Source organism: Engystomops pustulosus, chromosome 2 (assembly GCF_040894005.1).
Source record: "Engystomops pustulosus chromosome 2, aEngPut4.maternal, whole genome shotgun sequence".
Taxonomy (NCBI): Eukaryota; Metazoa; Chordata; class Amphibia; order Anura; family Leptodactylidae; genus Engystomops; species Engystomops pustulosus.
Genome location: NC_092412.1, coordinates 151,557,387 through 151,571,132, shown reverse-complemented (window position 1 = coordinate 151,571,132; position 13,746 = coordinate 151,557,387). Strand labels below are relative to the sequence as shown.

Below are 13,746 nucleotides of genomic sequence, written 5' to 3'. Positions count from 1 at the left end.
TGTTACGCAGAAAATAAGCCATCACACAGCTCTGTACATGGAAAAATAAAAATGCAAAAACGAAAAAGGGCTGCGGTGGAAAGGGGGTAAGCATGTCCACTAAAGGAATATGTACCGTCACATTTACAATCACCAAATTTTGCACAGTTGTTGCCTGTGACTCAAGAATGTCTTAGACCACGTTTTGAGCCAAAATTTTCAACCTGTGTTTTCCAAAATCCACTTATGACCCACCATATACAGGAGCCATTGTCTTTTGTGGCAGTTGGATGCGGAGTCGTGTTTGGTTGCTGTTCTGCCATAGATCATTAATATGAGCTCTGAGCTTTGATTGGTTACTATAGACTAGTGGTGGCGAACCTATGGCACTGGTGCCAGGGGCGGCACTCTGAGCCCTCTCTGTCAGCACCCAGGCCAACACCCCAGCATGAAGTTCACCAGACAGCACTCAAAGAATCTTCCTGCAGAACCTTCCTACAATGATAGAAGAATTTGCCCTCCTCCTTTCAACTGCGTTGGTGTCTTTAGGAGGCTGAACGATTGAAAGTTGTCAAAGAACAAGGAGAAATACATTGCTGCTTAAATTGCTGCGCTGGCACTTTGCAATAAATAACTGGCTTTTGGTTGAAGTTTGGGCACTCGGGCTCTAAAAGGTTAGCCATCACTGCTATTAACAATGAGTATAAGACGCTTATGTGTGAGGTAAGATGAAAAGGAATACAGAGATAGGGGGAGATTTATCAGAAATATCTGAGGTAAAACTGTTCCAGTTGTCCATGGAAACCAATCAGAGATCAGCTGTAATTTTATGAACAGCTGTGCAAAAATGAAACTGGAGCTCTGATTGGTTGCCATGGGCAACTAGAGCAGTTCAGCTCTCAGACTCTTCCGATAAATCTCTCCATAGACAAAGTGACAGTTGGAGACAGCGACAGTCGCTGGAATGAGAGCACAAGAGACAGTCTATAGATACATACAAATATTTTTTGTTAAACCATTCTATTTTGTTACAGCTAAGAGTAGCAATTTACTATCCCGGGCAACGCAGGGAGCTACAGCTAGTATCTATATCAATTAATTACGTTCTCCTTTAGTCAACCCTCAAACCACGTAAATCTAATTCTTTTAATATTTCCTCATAACTGAGACCCTCCATACCCCTCATCAATATTACATCCCTATCCCAAGAGTCCATATCACTTTTGATACATGATAAAATCCTGCTGGCTTTAGAGGTGATTGACATTGCAAGCTGTTATGATCTACTACCCTGTTTCCCCTAAAATAAGACATCCCCTGAAAATAAGACCTAGTATAATTTTGTTCAGGCTAAGAAATATAAGGCCTCCCCTGAAAATAAGACCTAGCGGCGGTCATTGCAGCAGCTCCTCCCGCGCCATACATTAGTATTAGGAAATCTTTTAGATGCTGCAGAAGGTTGTGACATGGAGAAGAATTCATGGGATAAAATCACCGACTGATGTGCTGCAAATGTTATACCAGCAGCTACCAGGGTAAGAAGGGTCATTTATGGAAAGTGCTTTTACTAAACATGAGAGATTGGGGCCAATGATTCTAATAGAAATGGAGTCACAAGAAATGCAGCATGAAATTCAGAGTTTGGAGAGTCATAAGGATGTTAGAGAAGTAGATTTTTTTGTTCAATGATAAATTTAAATTCTTGTTCATGGAAAAATAAGACATCCCCTGAAAATAAGACCTAGTGCCTCTTTAGGAGCAAAAATTAATATAAGACAGTGTCTTATTTTCGGGGAAACAGGGTAGTACTAGAGCCTTTTTTAAATATTGACACAACATTCGCCAGTCACTTGGCACCACACCAGTCATTAGGAAATCTCTGAAGATTTTAGACCTGGTCCAGGAGCCCTGTACACATTGGGGCAGATTTATCAAGCAGTCTGAAAGTCAGAATATTTCCAATTGCCCATGGCAACCAGTCACAGCTCCCCTTTAAAATATTCATGAGCACTGGTGAAATGAAAGCTGAGCTGTGATTGGTTGCCATGGGCAATTGGAAATATTCTGACTTTCAAACTGCTTGATAAATCTGCCCCATTGATTTTATTGAGCTCATATTGGATCATGTCTACATTAAGGTGCTCTAGTATATTACAGGACGCATGACCCACACTGGCACCACCCACGTCAGAAGTTTTCTTCTTTTGTATAAACAGAGCTAAAAAAACCCCAAAACAAACCATTTTCAGTATATAGGGGTTCCACCTGCTCTGACCAATTTATTTGCGCATTTATATACTTAAAAATTTCATGGTATTTGTTCTGCCACCATTGGTCAACAGTCTTATTGTGTATATGAATGGGGGGAGAACATTTTAATGTCGTCATTCTTGTCATGGCCAATTTTCAGTCACATTGATATTTTTTGCCAGTTAACCATTTGTGAGAGAAAACTTTGGTTAGGAAACATGAAAGACAAAAGATACGTTAAAAAAAATAGTCACCCAAGGTTGTTACTCAATAATGAAGATAAAATTGTATTTATTGAAATTGGAAAAATTATGAATTAAAAAAAAAAACAAACAAACCCAAAACAAATTAGACGATAGGGGAGAACAATACTTGGCACAAAGATTTAAATGAGGAAAGAACGTGTAATTAAAAAAGCAGTGGTCAATAACAGTGACTCTGCTTTTGGGACTCTATTAAATGCCCTGCTGAGGACCAACAGGCAAATAATTACCCATGTTGCATGCTATTGTGGGCATAAAAACTTACGTTGCACTCTAAAGCCTTGAGTAGTGTTCCTTTGATGCTATTCAGACACAAATTAAAAATGGAGTATGTAAACTTGTGCGAAAACCCTCAGCTAGTTATATACAGAAATTTAAGGTTAGCCAAAATTGACCATTTCAGCTGCTCAGCCATTTAGAGTTTTAATCAAAGAAATGTCAGGTAAAAGGGATTTTCAATATCAGAAAAAACTATTTGTGTATTGCAAAATCAACCAATTAAGGTGAAGCAGATGCCACCACGTTAAGGAACATTACATTTTTAAATCTAACGGCAGGCTTTGTTTCAGCATGTGAATTGACCCTAGAAAAAGATTATATGTCCACTTAGCATACAGTATAGGTAATTCTTTGGCTTGCATGACTGTAAGGTGGGTGCAGCAATGTATCTTATAGATACTCAAAAATACTGAGCGCTGTCTGCTAACAAGACTATTAAATAACAAAGGGACTATTAAAATCTTCACAAAAAATATTTTCAGAAATATATCCAACACCAGTGAAGAGGTTTTCCAGGACATATTGGTAGAATGACTGTCTGAATGAGTGGCTCTTCTTGACTTTCTCTTGAGGGGGCATGGCTGAATTATGACAACTCTTAAAACATTTAGGATTTGAATAGAAAATGCCATTAATGTCTCATTTCTGAGATCGGTGTTGGCTATTCCATGTTGTCAATTCTAAAAGAACACCCTGTGGTACATGTATCCAAACAGACCATTTCTGTATCTCCTGTAGGATGTAGGAAGTGAACTAGCACGCCATAATCTTTAATCATGGCAACACCATCTTCAAGCATACAAAGTACAACTACACCAAATGCCATAACATTTTTCTCCTGAAAATGTTTTCATTTCGGAAATAAATATAAAACATTAACATAAGGTGCAGAGTGCAACTCTGTTTAATAAAAGGGAATCGAAACATCAGGGTTCTGTTGGGGAGACCGATCTAGATAATGGTTTGGGAGGAGAATTAATTGGTGAGGATTCTTCATCTGTGTCATCTGTGGTAATATCTTTTGTAGGAGATGGAGTGAGGTCACCATGTTCAGTTACTACTTCCCTGCTCACATTCACATCTTCTTGAGTTTCCTTATCTGACTCTGTAGCAAATGCACTGTTAGCTCTTTCGCTTTTGTTAGAAGGCTCACTACTGCTGCTTCTTTCTTCGTGGCAAAGTTTCGGATTTCTCTCTAAGCTCTGACTGCGGCTTCTTTTACCATTTGTTTCAATTTCTTTCTGATTTTTGCTGCTTTCTTTGCTTTGAATGTGTTTATTATAGTCACTACTGTTTTGATCAGTTTCGATGCTCTGACTCCTGTCATGGCTCCTCCTGCTATGACTCCTTCTATCTGTGCTCTGGCTTCTGTCCCTATTCCTTACATCTCTGGTCCCACTTCCTTCTTTGCTATCCTGGCTACGGTCTCTACGTTTTCTTTGACTACTATCCCTTTTTTCCTTATTACGAGATGTATCTTCGTCACTGCTCATGCTTCTTGCCCTTTCGTCAAGTTGCTTTGCTGAACTTCTTTCCTCACTACCATTCTTTTCCCAATCCCTAACTCGATCTTGTCTCCCTTTGCTGAGACTTCTTTCTCTACTTTTGCAGTGCCTCTCCTTGCTTTGACTCCTGCTTTCTCTTTCCTCGCTACGATTCCTGCTTTCTCTTTCCTTGCTTCGACTTGCGCTCTTATTGTGTTCGGTACTAGGGCTTCTGCTACCTCTGTTCCTCTCCAACTTGCTATGACTCCTGCTTCTATTTTTGCTCCTTTTTACCCTTTCTTCACTGTAGCTATGACTTGGTTCCCTCCTCTTCTTGTTTACGCTTCTGCTACCTTTACTGATACTTCTCTCTTTAGAGTGACTCCTGCTATCCCTCCTATCCTTGCTGCCACTTCTGCTATGTCGCCTGTCTCCACTGCGACTCCTGCTTCTTCGTGCTTGGCGTCTGCTTCTGCTACGTGACCTGTAAATTTTGGGGGAAAATGCATCATAAAGTTTAGAGCACATAGTTTTTCCATTGTTCTTAATCATATAGAATAAAATCATTCCGAGATCCAGAGTTAAGCAATATTAAAATACGATGAGGAGTAACTAAGCTAAATATAATGGAAACTATAAAGATCCTGCTTTGTAGCTGGATTGTAAAAGTCAGTGATGTAAGAGGTCAACAAGGTTTTTCCTGCCCTCCTATTGCCCTCCTCCACTCACATGATCATATTTGGGGGTCATGTGGTTACATTTACGGGGCACAAATTACAGCCAGATCAGAGCCCACATAGAGGTCTATGACACTGGGGTTTAAGTTACCATATATACAGTTATTAAAATTTCAGCACCTCTTACTTGATTTGTAAAGTAAAGGGTAAAAAAATTAAACATACACCCAACAAGGGACTCCATTTTTGAAACTACATTCCTCAATGAATCTATTAGTGTGCATTCCCATGTTCAGTTTTTCTGATGCAGCTTTTGGAGCCAAAAGAAAGTGGATTAAAATGGTTGAGAATGTATAATTGAGAGGTGCTATTTTGTCTTCCTTTTTTATCCCCGAATCCATCTGAGTGCAAAGGAAGTGCAGCCACTTGAATCATATATTGTGCACAATGGCTGGTTCACAGTAAAAATTGTGATTTTTCTACAAATATGCCAAAGAACTATCCAATATGTTATGCTTCGATCATGCCACTGTGAAAAGCCAGAGCTCTAGTTGTAGCCAGCTTCAAGATTGTAGAAACACCCTAATATTTTGTCCAGAAATGTTATCAGGCCCAAAATAAAGACTATACTGTATACTTTTGGAGGGACAAACTTGTCATGTTCACAGGGAATGACAGGTTCTCAGACTGAAAAAATAAGCCTTCATCCACTGTATATGGCACTGCCTTGGTGCTATACCCACCAAGTAATATTACACCGCGTTTACAAAGGAGTTGTCAATCTCATACAAGTCTCTCCTCCTCTGTTAAATGGAGGAAGTTTTCCCATTAGTACTTCTCTCTTCAGATTTGGCCAAGCTGTAACTTTTTCTGGGAGCATGTGTGGCCCAGCATTAAAACCAAAATACTGCAATTTATAAAATTAACAAAATACTATGTCATAACATTAATAACATACCGGTATACCCAACATTCCTACCTTGATTTAGAGCGGCTGCTCCTCCATGATCGAGATCTGAAATTTGACCTGAAACAGAAAATAAAAATTAACTTTAAAAGTTGAAACACTATTTTACATACTTAGTATCATATTAAAGCCAAATCTCCTCTTTAAAACTGCAGTAAGAATGTGGTTCTGTGAGCTACAGAACTAGAGATACAGGGAGTTAAAGGCCTGGTTCGGAATGCAACAGTAGACAAAATCTTATTCCCGCCCATTTCTTTAACTGTGTGTAACTCTAACAAGTGAGAATAAGAGATTCTTATCTTTAACAATTGCCATACAGCTATATACATCCTATTTGCTCCTGCCCCGTGCAGATACCACATATATAAACTTAATTATTATAGTGTCAGCTCTGCTACATATCAGGGGGGGAAGTAGGAACTCCGTGCATCCTAAATCAATAAGATGCACAGAGTTTAGACCCCAGCCAAGAGATCAATCAGTCAATGACACAGCACTTTTCATGCTTCGTGATTCCTGCATATGTATAATTCACCAAGTTCTTTCCTGAAAGCTGTTTCACAGAAGCAACCAAAACAGGGCATTTTTTTTGTAAGGAAGATGACCTGAAGAAGAAAAGTAAAAAAAAAAAAAAACCAAAAAAAAGCAAAAAAAAGTACAAAGGTGGTAAGCTGAAGACCCAAAATATCAAAGTGCAGAGTGGTGGGATTTAGTCGTAGCACGCGAATAAAATTTTGTAGAATCCCATCAACTATGTTTGTAGTGTATATGCAGCAGATTAGTCACTGGCATTTTACCTTGAACGGCTGCGTGAGGAGGAGCGCCGTGCTGAGGAACCAGCTCGATCCTCTACAAGTCGGATCTTTCGTCCATTGATCTCTTTGCCATCCAGTCTTTCCAGTGCTCTTTTCATATCAGAATACGTACGGAATTCTATGAGTCCTTCATTAGGTCGTCGATGGTTAGCATCTACAAAAGTGACCTCCCCCACTTGCCCCATAAAGTCCTTTAAAAAGAAAAAAAAAAAATTTGTTTGAGTTTTGGGTGGACTAAGGGGTGAACATGTCCAATAAAGAGATTATGTCAGCATGTCAGGGTTTCCTTCTGTACCTAAAAAGTGCTTTTTAATTCTAGTAACTTTTTTTTAAATTTAGATACATATTGACCCACATGTGCTTTGGATAATCATGCAGCACAGGGCTTTAGCTTCACTGATCAAATCCTGCAACAAGTAGCAGGATCCCATCCCTCAATGCCAGCCCTGAACCTGAAATATTGTACAAGCATGAAGGGGACACTCATCTCAACCAGTCATAGCTGAGAAAAGAATACAAAGAATTATGCTACAAAAAAAGCAAAGTATTTATAGCCATTTCACAATCACTAAGAATACTACCTTTAAGTCTTGGCAACTACACCGTGTAGATAGATTTTCTACTCTCAGACGATACATTGTGCGTACTGGAGGTCCAAACTTGTCACTGCCACTTTTGCGGTATCCATAGCCATCTGTGACAGAGTGAGAGAGATCAGGGTATCTGGCAGATATTAAAACAGTGTGTAAATGTAGTATCAGAAGCTTGTGGCGAGCTTGTAATTGGAGGAGATTATTAAAATGTAAATTTTTCACAACAAACTGCATCTTTTTTGTTACTATTCTTAAAAGGACTAATTTTCTGGGGACTCATTTTCTATATGAGGCTCTGTGGGGGGCTCAAATAGAAAATGAATCCTGAAGAGGGTCTGAAACGTTGCACTTGGGCTAATAAAGCTCCCATCCGTTTTTTTCACATTTACCTTGGAGTGCAGTCTCATTTTTTTCTTGGATATAATCGTCTGGTGTGTCAAGACCAGGATATTGGGGTTTGCACCCACAAAGTTATTTTGCAATATTGGTGCTGCTGGACTTTTCAAATGTTGTTTAGTGTTTAGTTAAGGATTTAAATATATATTCTGTCCAGAATTATGGGGGGTGCCGTCTGGCCTGAGCTCTAGTAACATTTAGTGATATCCGTTACAGCAGGGCTGGGGATTCTAAGACCATTTTGAAATAAAATGGACCACCTCCAACTCTAAAACTAAATAATAAATCGTTACAATTAGTTCACTGTGTGTGCTGAATATTTTTGGGTAAATTATGGAAAGTCCTATAAATGTCTGTTCTATTCCTGATCTATGGCTATAGGATTTTAGTTGAGATGGATGCTCAGTAGTGAAGCTCCTTTCCTAGAGATCAGAGGGGAAGGAATATCTGCACTTATCTTATAGCTTCAACAGTGATCAGGAAAACTGGATTAAGGCAGGATTGTACAGTGTATATTCTCTCTGTATACTGCTTTATGCATTAGCGCTTTTTCTCTTGTTCGGATTTGTAAAAGTAAAAGTTAGCTGCTCTAAAACCATTTTCTAACATCTCAAATTGAAAAATACAGAAAAAACACACATGAAAAAGTGATATAGGTATTAAAGCCAAGCCTTCATATTATGAAGCACTAATGTTCTTAAAGGGAACCTACAGTCATGGCCAAAAGTTTTGAGAATGATACAAATGTTAATTTTTTTACAAAGTCTACTGCATCAGGTTTTATAATGGCAATTTGCATATACTCCAGAATGTTATAAAGAGTGATCAGCTCAACAGCAATTGAGCCAATATTTGCATAGAAAATGAACTTTTTCCCCCAAAACACATTTCAACTTCAATGCAGGCCTGCCTTAAAAGGAGCAGCTAACATCGTTTCAGTGATTGCTCCATTAACACAGGTGTGGGTGTTGATGAGGACAGGGCTGGAGATCAATCCATCATGATTAATTAAGAATCACACCACTGGACACGTTAAAATGAGGCTGTTGCTTGGCAAAATTGTTTCTCTTCTGTTAACCACGGTTATCTCTAAAGAAACACGTGCAGTCATCATTGCACTGCTCAAAACTGGCCTAACAGGGAAGAGTATCGCAGCTATAAAGATTGCAACTCAGTCAACAATCTATCAAGGAATTCAAGTAGAGAGGTTCCATTTTTGCCAAAAAGGCAAAGAAGGCCAGGGCTACGTAATTTGATGGCGCTATATAAATAAAGATTATTATTATTATATTATAGGGCGCCCAAGAAGGACCAGCAAGCGCCAGGACAGACTCTTAAAAGGGTTTCAGCTTTGGGATCAGGCTACCAGTAGTGCAGAGCTTGCTCAGGAATGGCAGCAGGCAGGTGTGAGTGCATCTCACACCTCAACGCACTGTGAGGGGGAGACTCTTGGAGCAAGGACTGGTGCCAAGGAGGGAAGCAAAGAAGCCACTTTTCTCCAGAAAATCAGGGAAAGACTGATATTCTGCAAAAGGTACAGGGAGTGGACTGCTGAGAAGAAAAGGTGAGCGATACCACCAGTCTTGTCTCATGCCAATTGTAAAGCATCCTGCAACCATTCATGTGTGGGGTTGCTTCTCAGCGAAGGGAATCGGCTCTCTCACAGGCTTGCCTAAAAACACATCCATGAATAAAGAATGGTACCAGAATGTCCTCCAAGAGCAATTTGGTGATCAACAATGCCTTTTCCAGCATGATGGAGCACCTTGCCATAAAGCAGTGGTGATAACTAAATGGCTCAGGGAACAAAACATAGAGATTTGGGGTCCATGGCCTGGACACTCCCCAGATCTTAATTCCATTGAGAACTTGTGGTCAATCATCAAGAGAAGGGTGGATAAACAAAAACCAACAAATTGTGACAAAATGCAAGCATTGATTGTGCAAGAATGGACTGCTATCAGTCAGGATTTGGTCCAGAAGTTGATTGAGAGCTGCCAGGGAGAATTGCAGAGGTCCTGAAGAAGAAGGGTCAACACTGCAAATATTGACTTGCTGCATTCACTCATTTTAACTGTCAATAAAAGCTTTTATTACTCATAATATGATTCCACTTGTATTTCTGTATGTGATAAAAGCATCTGACAAACACACATAAAAATCAGAGGGCAACAGATCATGTGAAAATATAATATCTGTGTCATTCTCAAAACTTTTGGCCATGACTGTACTGCTCCTCAGCGTGCAAACGTTTGTGTGCATGTAGCCTAATTGTGTGTTTTATCTTACCTGGCTTCCTACCACAATACTGTGGAAAGTCCTGGGGTTGGCTTTGGTTTGGATGGATTTACAAAAGAAAAAGCCAAACAACACAATGTGACTTGTCTGTGCTGCTCAGCCCTCATCTTTCTGCTCCTGTGCAACTCCTCCCTCCTCCCCCATCACTTACACAAAGACAGAGCTGACATCAGTGGGGAATGCAGTAGAGGAGCACAAAAGTGTGGGCTGACATTCGGGAAGTGAGTGAGCAGCACAGAGAAGTCAAGTGTTTTTTTAAATTTTTTAAAATGCATCAAAACCAAAGCAGGCCAAGTTAAAGTTAAAACACACAATTATATGGTAATGAAAATGGTCACAGAAGGTACAAAGGCATATTTAAAAAGCAGGCGTTATGGGCTTCGGCAACCTCTCTTTAGTGAAAATGAGGACCCTGATGACAGGTTCCCTTTAGCCCCTGAGGGTGCAGCCACATGTCCAGTTTTTCAAATGCAATTTTTGAAGCCAAAAGCAGGTGTGGATCATAATGGGAGAGGATTTCTCATTAAGAAGAGTTACTCCTCCTCTATTTTCACTCCACTTCTGGTTTGGGCATCGAAAAATGCATCTGAAAAACTGTGGACGCACCTTTAGTGACGTGGCAAGAAAAGACTAATGACCGGGATATTTTAACGAATTCTCGGATGTGGCAGTTTAAGGGCCACTTCTTTTTAGCATGCAACCTTAAAAAAAAAAAATTTGAGCCGTTCTTTACAGGACACATTGGGCTAGTTTAAACGTAATAATAATAAAAGTTTAAACCGTAACTGAAAAGTTATAATGATTCTAACAAATTATAATATGTGATTCCCCCTTTAAAAACAGAACAATGCCTACTTTGTATCTTTCCCAAGTTATAGCATTTTCTGTTCTGAAAGTTTTCGACAAAAAACTTTCTTAACTCCCTACGGACTGCCCGCTGACTTTAGATGTCAGCAGGCGCAGGTCCGGAGTCTGCAGCAACGTTTTAATAAAAAAAAAGTTATGGCCCTTAAACCGCCGTGTACGAAAATTTGCTATAATGCCCTGGTCACTAGAACCTTTTCAGGCTTCAGGGGTTAACAGAGGTCTATGCCCTCAAACTGAGGCCAGCAAGCTTGCCCACAGATCCCATGATGCCTTGTGTTCTCTCTCAAAGTAATTTATCATTAAATCCATTTATTTCCCACAAGTAAATCCACTTAACAGTGCACAAACAGGATGATTGCTGACTAGCCTGGCAACTTCAGTCACATGGAGGAGCAGGGTTATGTAGCTTATCTGCACAGTGCCAACTGCAAGGTGAGGGAGGGGAGAAGCATGAGGAGATTGACAGAGGAAGATCTGTATAATCACAGACTGGGCTGTAGGGACTTATAGGGAACTGGGGAGATCTTGTACTATTCTGTGCAGGCGACGTGTATCCACAGTTCTGAACACATCTAGCTCTGCTACAGAGAAATACACAGAGAGAGGTCTGTCACATGATCTCCTCCTCCCCTCTCCCAAGAGTCCATAAAGTTTGTTTATACTACGGACCCCAGGGCGAGGAGGCTGCCAGCACTCAGATAATCTGAGGGGTATAGCAAAGAAACTGCTGGATATAGGTACCAAAGATAACAGACAAATATGTTTTACATCCCAAGAATAATTGATTTGTCCGATCCTATGACGAGCATGGAAACTCGGGAGAAGACTCGGGACCGGCGTCCTCTCATCAGAAATAAGTTATTTTTTAATACAGCAAGCACTCCTGTCCTGTACACTGTGAGAAGTCTGTAGGATCAGACCAACATACAGGTCCATTACCATGAGCAGCAAATATTTTTTTCTACAGTCGTACTTAGAGCGAGTCTTTATTATGAAGCAGAGTCGCTAGAGTGAAAATTGCAGAATATCATACTTTAAATAATGTTATTTAAGTGTCACCAGTAGGAATTTCTAAGTCCCTTAGAGTTGTCTGTAAGGCTAGATTTACATCTATATATTATAGGCATACTTACTGTGTGATCCCCTTCTGGGTGCACGTGTGTGCTCAACAATGACACGTTCTCCACATAGGTCTCTCCCATTCATTTCATACACAGCGTCATCAGCATCACGAACATCTTCAAACTCCACAAATCCATAGCTATAACACAAACAAGACTAAGTAGTATTAACACTTTACAAGACTGCATTTTGTGCACATAGATTGACACATTGGAGGAGGGAAGGGGTTAACATTTATGACTTATCCTGCAAGTCTTAAATGGCAAAACCTTACATGACAGGTGCAGACTAGCAGATGGTCAATGTATTCATTTGGACGGCAGCTGAGCCTCAATTGTTACATCTATGGTTAGCACAACAAAACATGTAACCCAAGCCTGAAGGGAAGTATGAGAAATCTTGAATAATACACACAAGTGGATTTTATTGTATTTCCTGCAGATACTTGGACAGCACTGTGAGTGCCATTGGGGTAGAGGTCAAGGCTGAGGCCAAAGATTAGCCCTTGCCATGATCTGCCACCAACAGTGCATCATAGTAAAACGAGCCACCAGAACAGCAAATAAGATGATGTGAATGGATACAACACATGTGACCTGGAATACCCCTTTAAGGGCATGTTTACATGGCAGAAATACACATTGGTATATTCATGATATCATGTGGATATTCAACAGCAACGTCCATCAGAAAATCCGCAGCATACATGCCACGTGTGAACATCCGCTAAGAAGCATGCTCAATTGTCCCCAGATATGAAGAAAGGATTGCCTGCTCCTTGCAGAACCGGACCACTCACCCATTCTTCAGATCCACCTCCACGATCTTCCCGAAGCCCTTGAAGAATCGCTCCACATCGCTCTCCCGCGTCCGATGACTAAGTCGCCCGATATAGATCCGAGGCATCGCCGATGACCGCGACATTCCTGCGCCAAATACAGCGTCAGGGCTGTCACACAGTCACTCACCCATCACCCAACATACAAAAGCTAATGCGCATGCTCACAGGCAAATGGAAACTGAGGCCTGTTGACCAGTGCGTGGAACACAAAACTTACGTCATGACGTAGTTCCGGAGGAGGAGTCAGTGTGCGCGTCAATACAAACATGGCTGTAAATATGAACGTGGGTCTCGTGGTAGAGGCGCTGAAATTATTGATAACTCCTAGAGGTGAGGAGAGGACTATATTTCCCGGCATGCAGTGTGCTGAGACCTGTAGTTCGCTAGCGGCTTTAGATATGTTTACTTTAGGGCTACATACAGACAACTCCGTTCCAGAGAGCCTCACTACAGAATAGACTTGAATGGAGAACCCTGGAGCTGTCTACAGTATGGCTTAACCCCTTCCATCAGACACTTTTGTTTTTTTTGTGTTTCTGTTTTACACTCCACTAAACTGCAGCTGTGCTAATTTCTCGCTAGTGTTGCTTCTATGCCTTCCACTGATCAGTCCATATAACCCCATTTATTCCCTAGGTCAGTAATGGCGAACCATTTGGGCACTCGGCCGCTAAACTGCAACCCAAACACCCCTTATTTATCTTGAGGTGCCAACCAAAAATTAAAGCAGTAAGTTATTGCTCCCTGTTCTTCAACAACTTTCAATCAGATTAGCCTCCTGAGGACAGCAACACAGTAGAAAGATGAAAAATTTGCATAATTTTAGCTTCTTTCCAGAGTCCCTCTGTACACAGAGAATCGTGGGGACAGCAGGAGGTCCTCCAAAGATAATTTGGCCCCGTCTATTCATTCTCC

General features: G+C 40.6%; 2 protein-coding genes across 2 annotated transcripts in view; one reads left to right on the top strand and one right to left on the bottom strand.

Annotated features, from left to right (window-relative positions):
* Positions 1–2,503: 2,503 nt before the first annotated feature.
* LOC140118690 (uncharacterized) lies at positions 2,504–13,028 on the bottom strand. The gene is made up of 6 exons (XM_072136895.1): positions 12,790–13,028; positions 12,002–12,129; positions 7,296–7,408; positions 6,697–6,905; positions 5,912–5,959; positions 2,504–4,739 (listed from the first exon to the last, which is right to left on the bottom strand). Exons 1-6 carry the CDS (start codon positions 12,912–12,914, stop codon positions 3,698–3,700), a joined length of 1,665 nt encoding a protein of 554 aa, XP_071992996.1. The 5' UTR covers positions 12,915–13,028; the 3' UTR covers positions 2,504–3,697.
* The window catches only part of TANGO6 (transport and golgi organization 6 homolog), a 41,304-nt gene continuing 40,562 nt past the window's right edge, over positions 13,005–13,746 (top strand). The window contains exon 1 of the mRNA XM_072136894.1: positions 13,005–13,161. Coding sequence (XP_071992995.1) covers positions 13,098–13,161 — 64 coding nt within the window. The 5' untranslated portion in view covers positions 13,005–13,097. The remainder of the gene's footprint in view (positions 13,162–13,746) is intronic.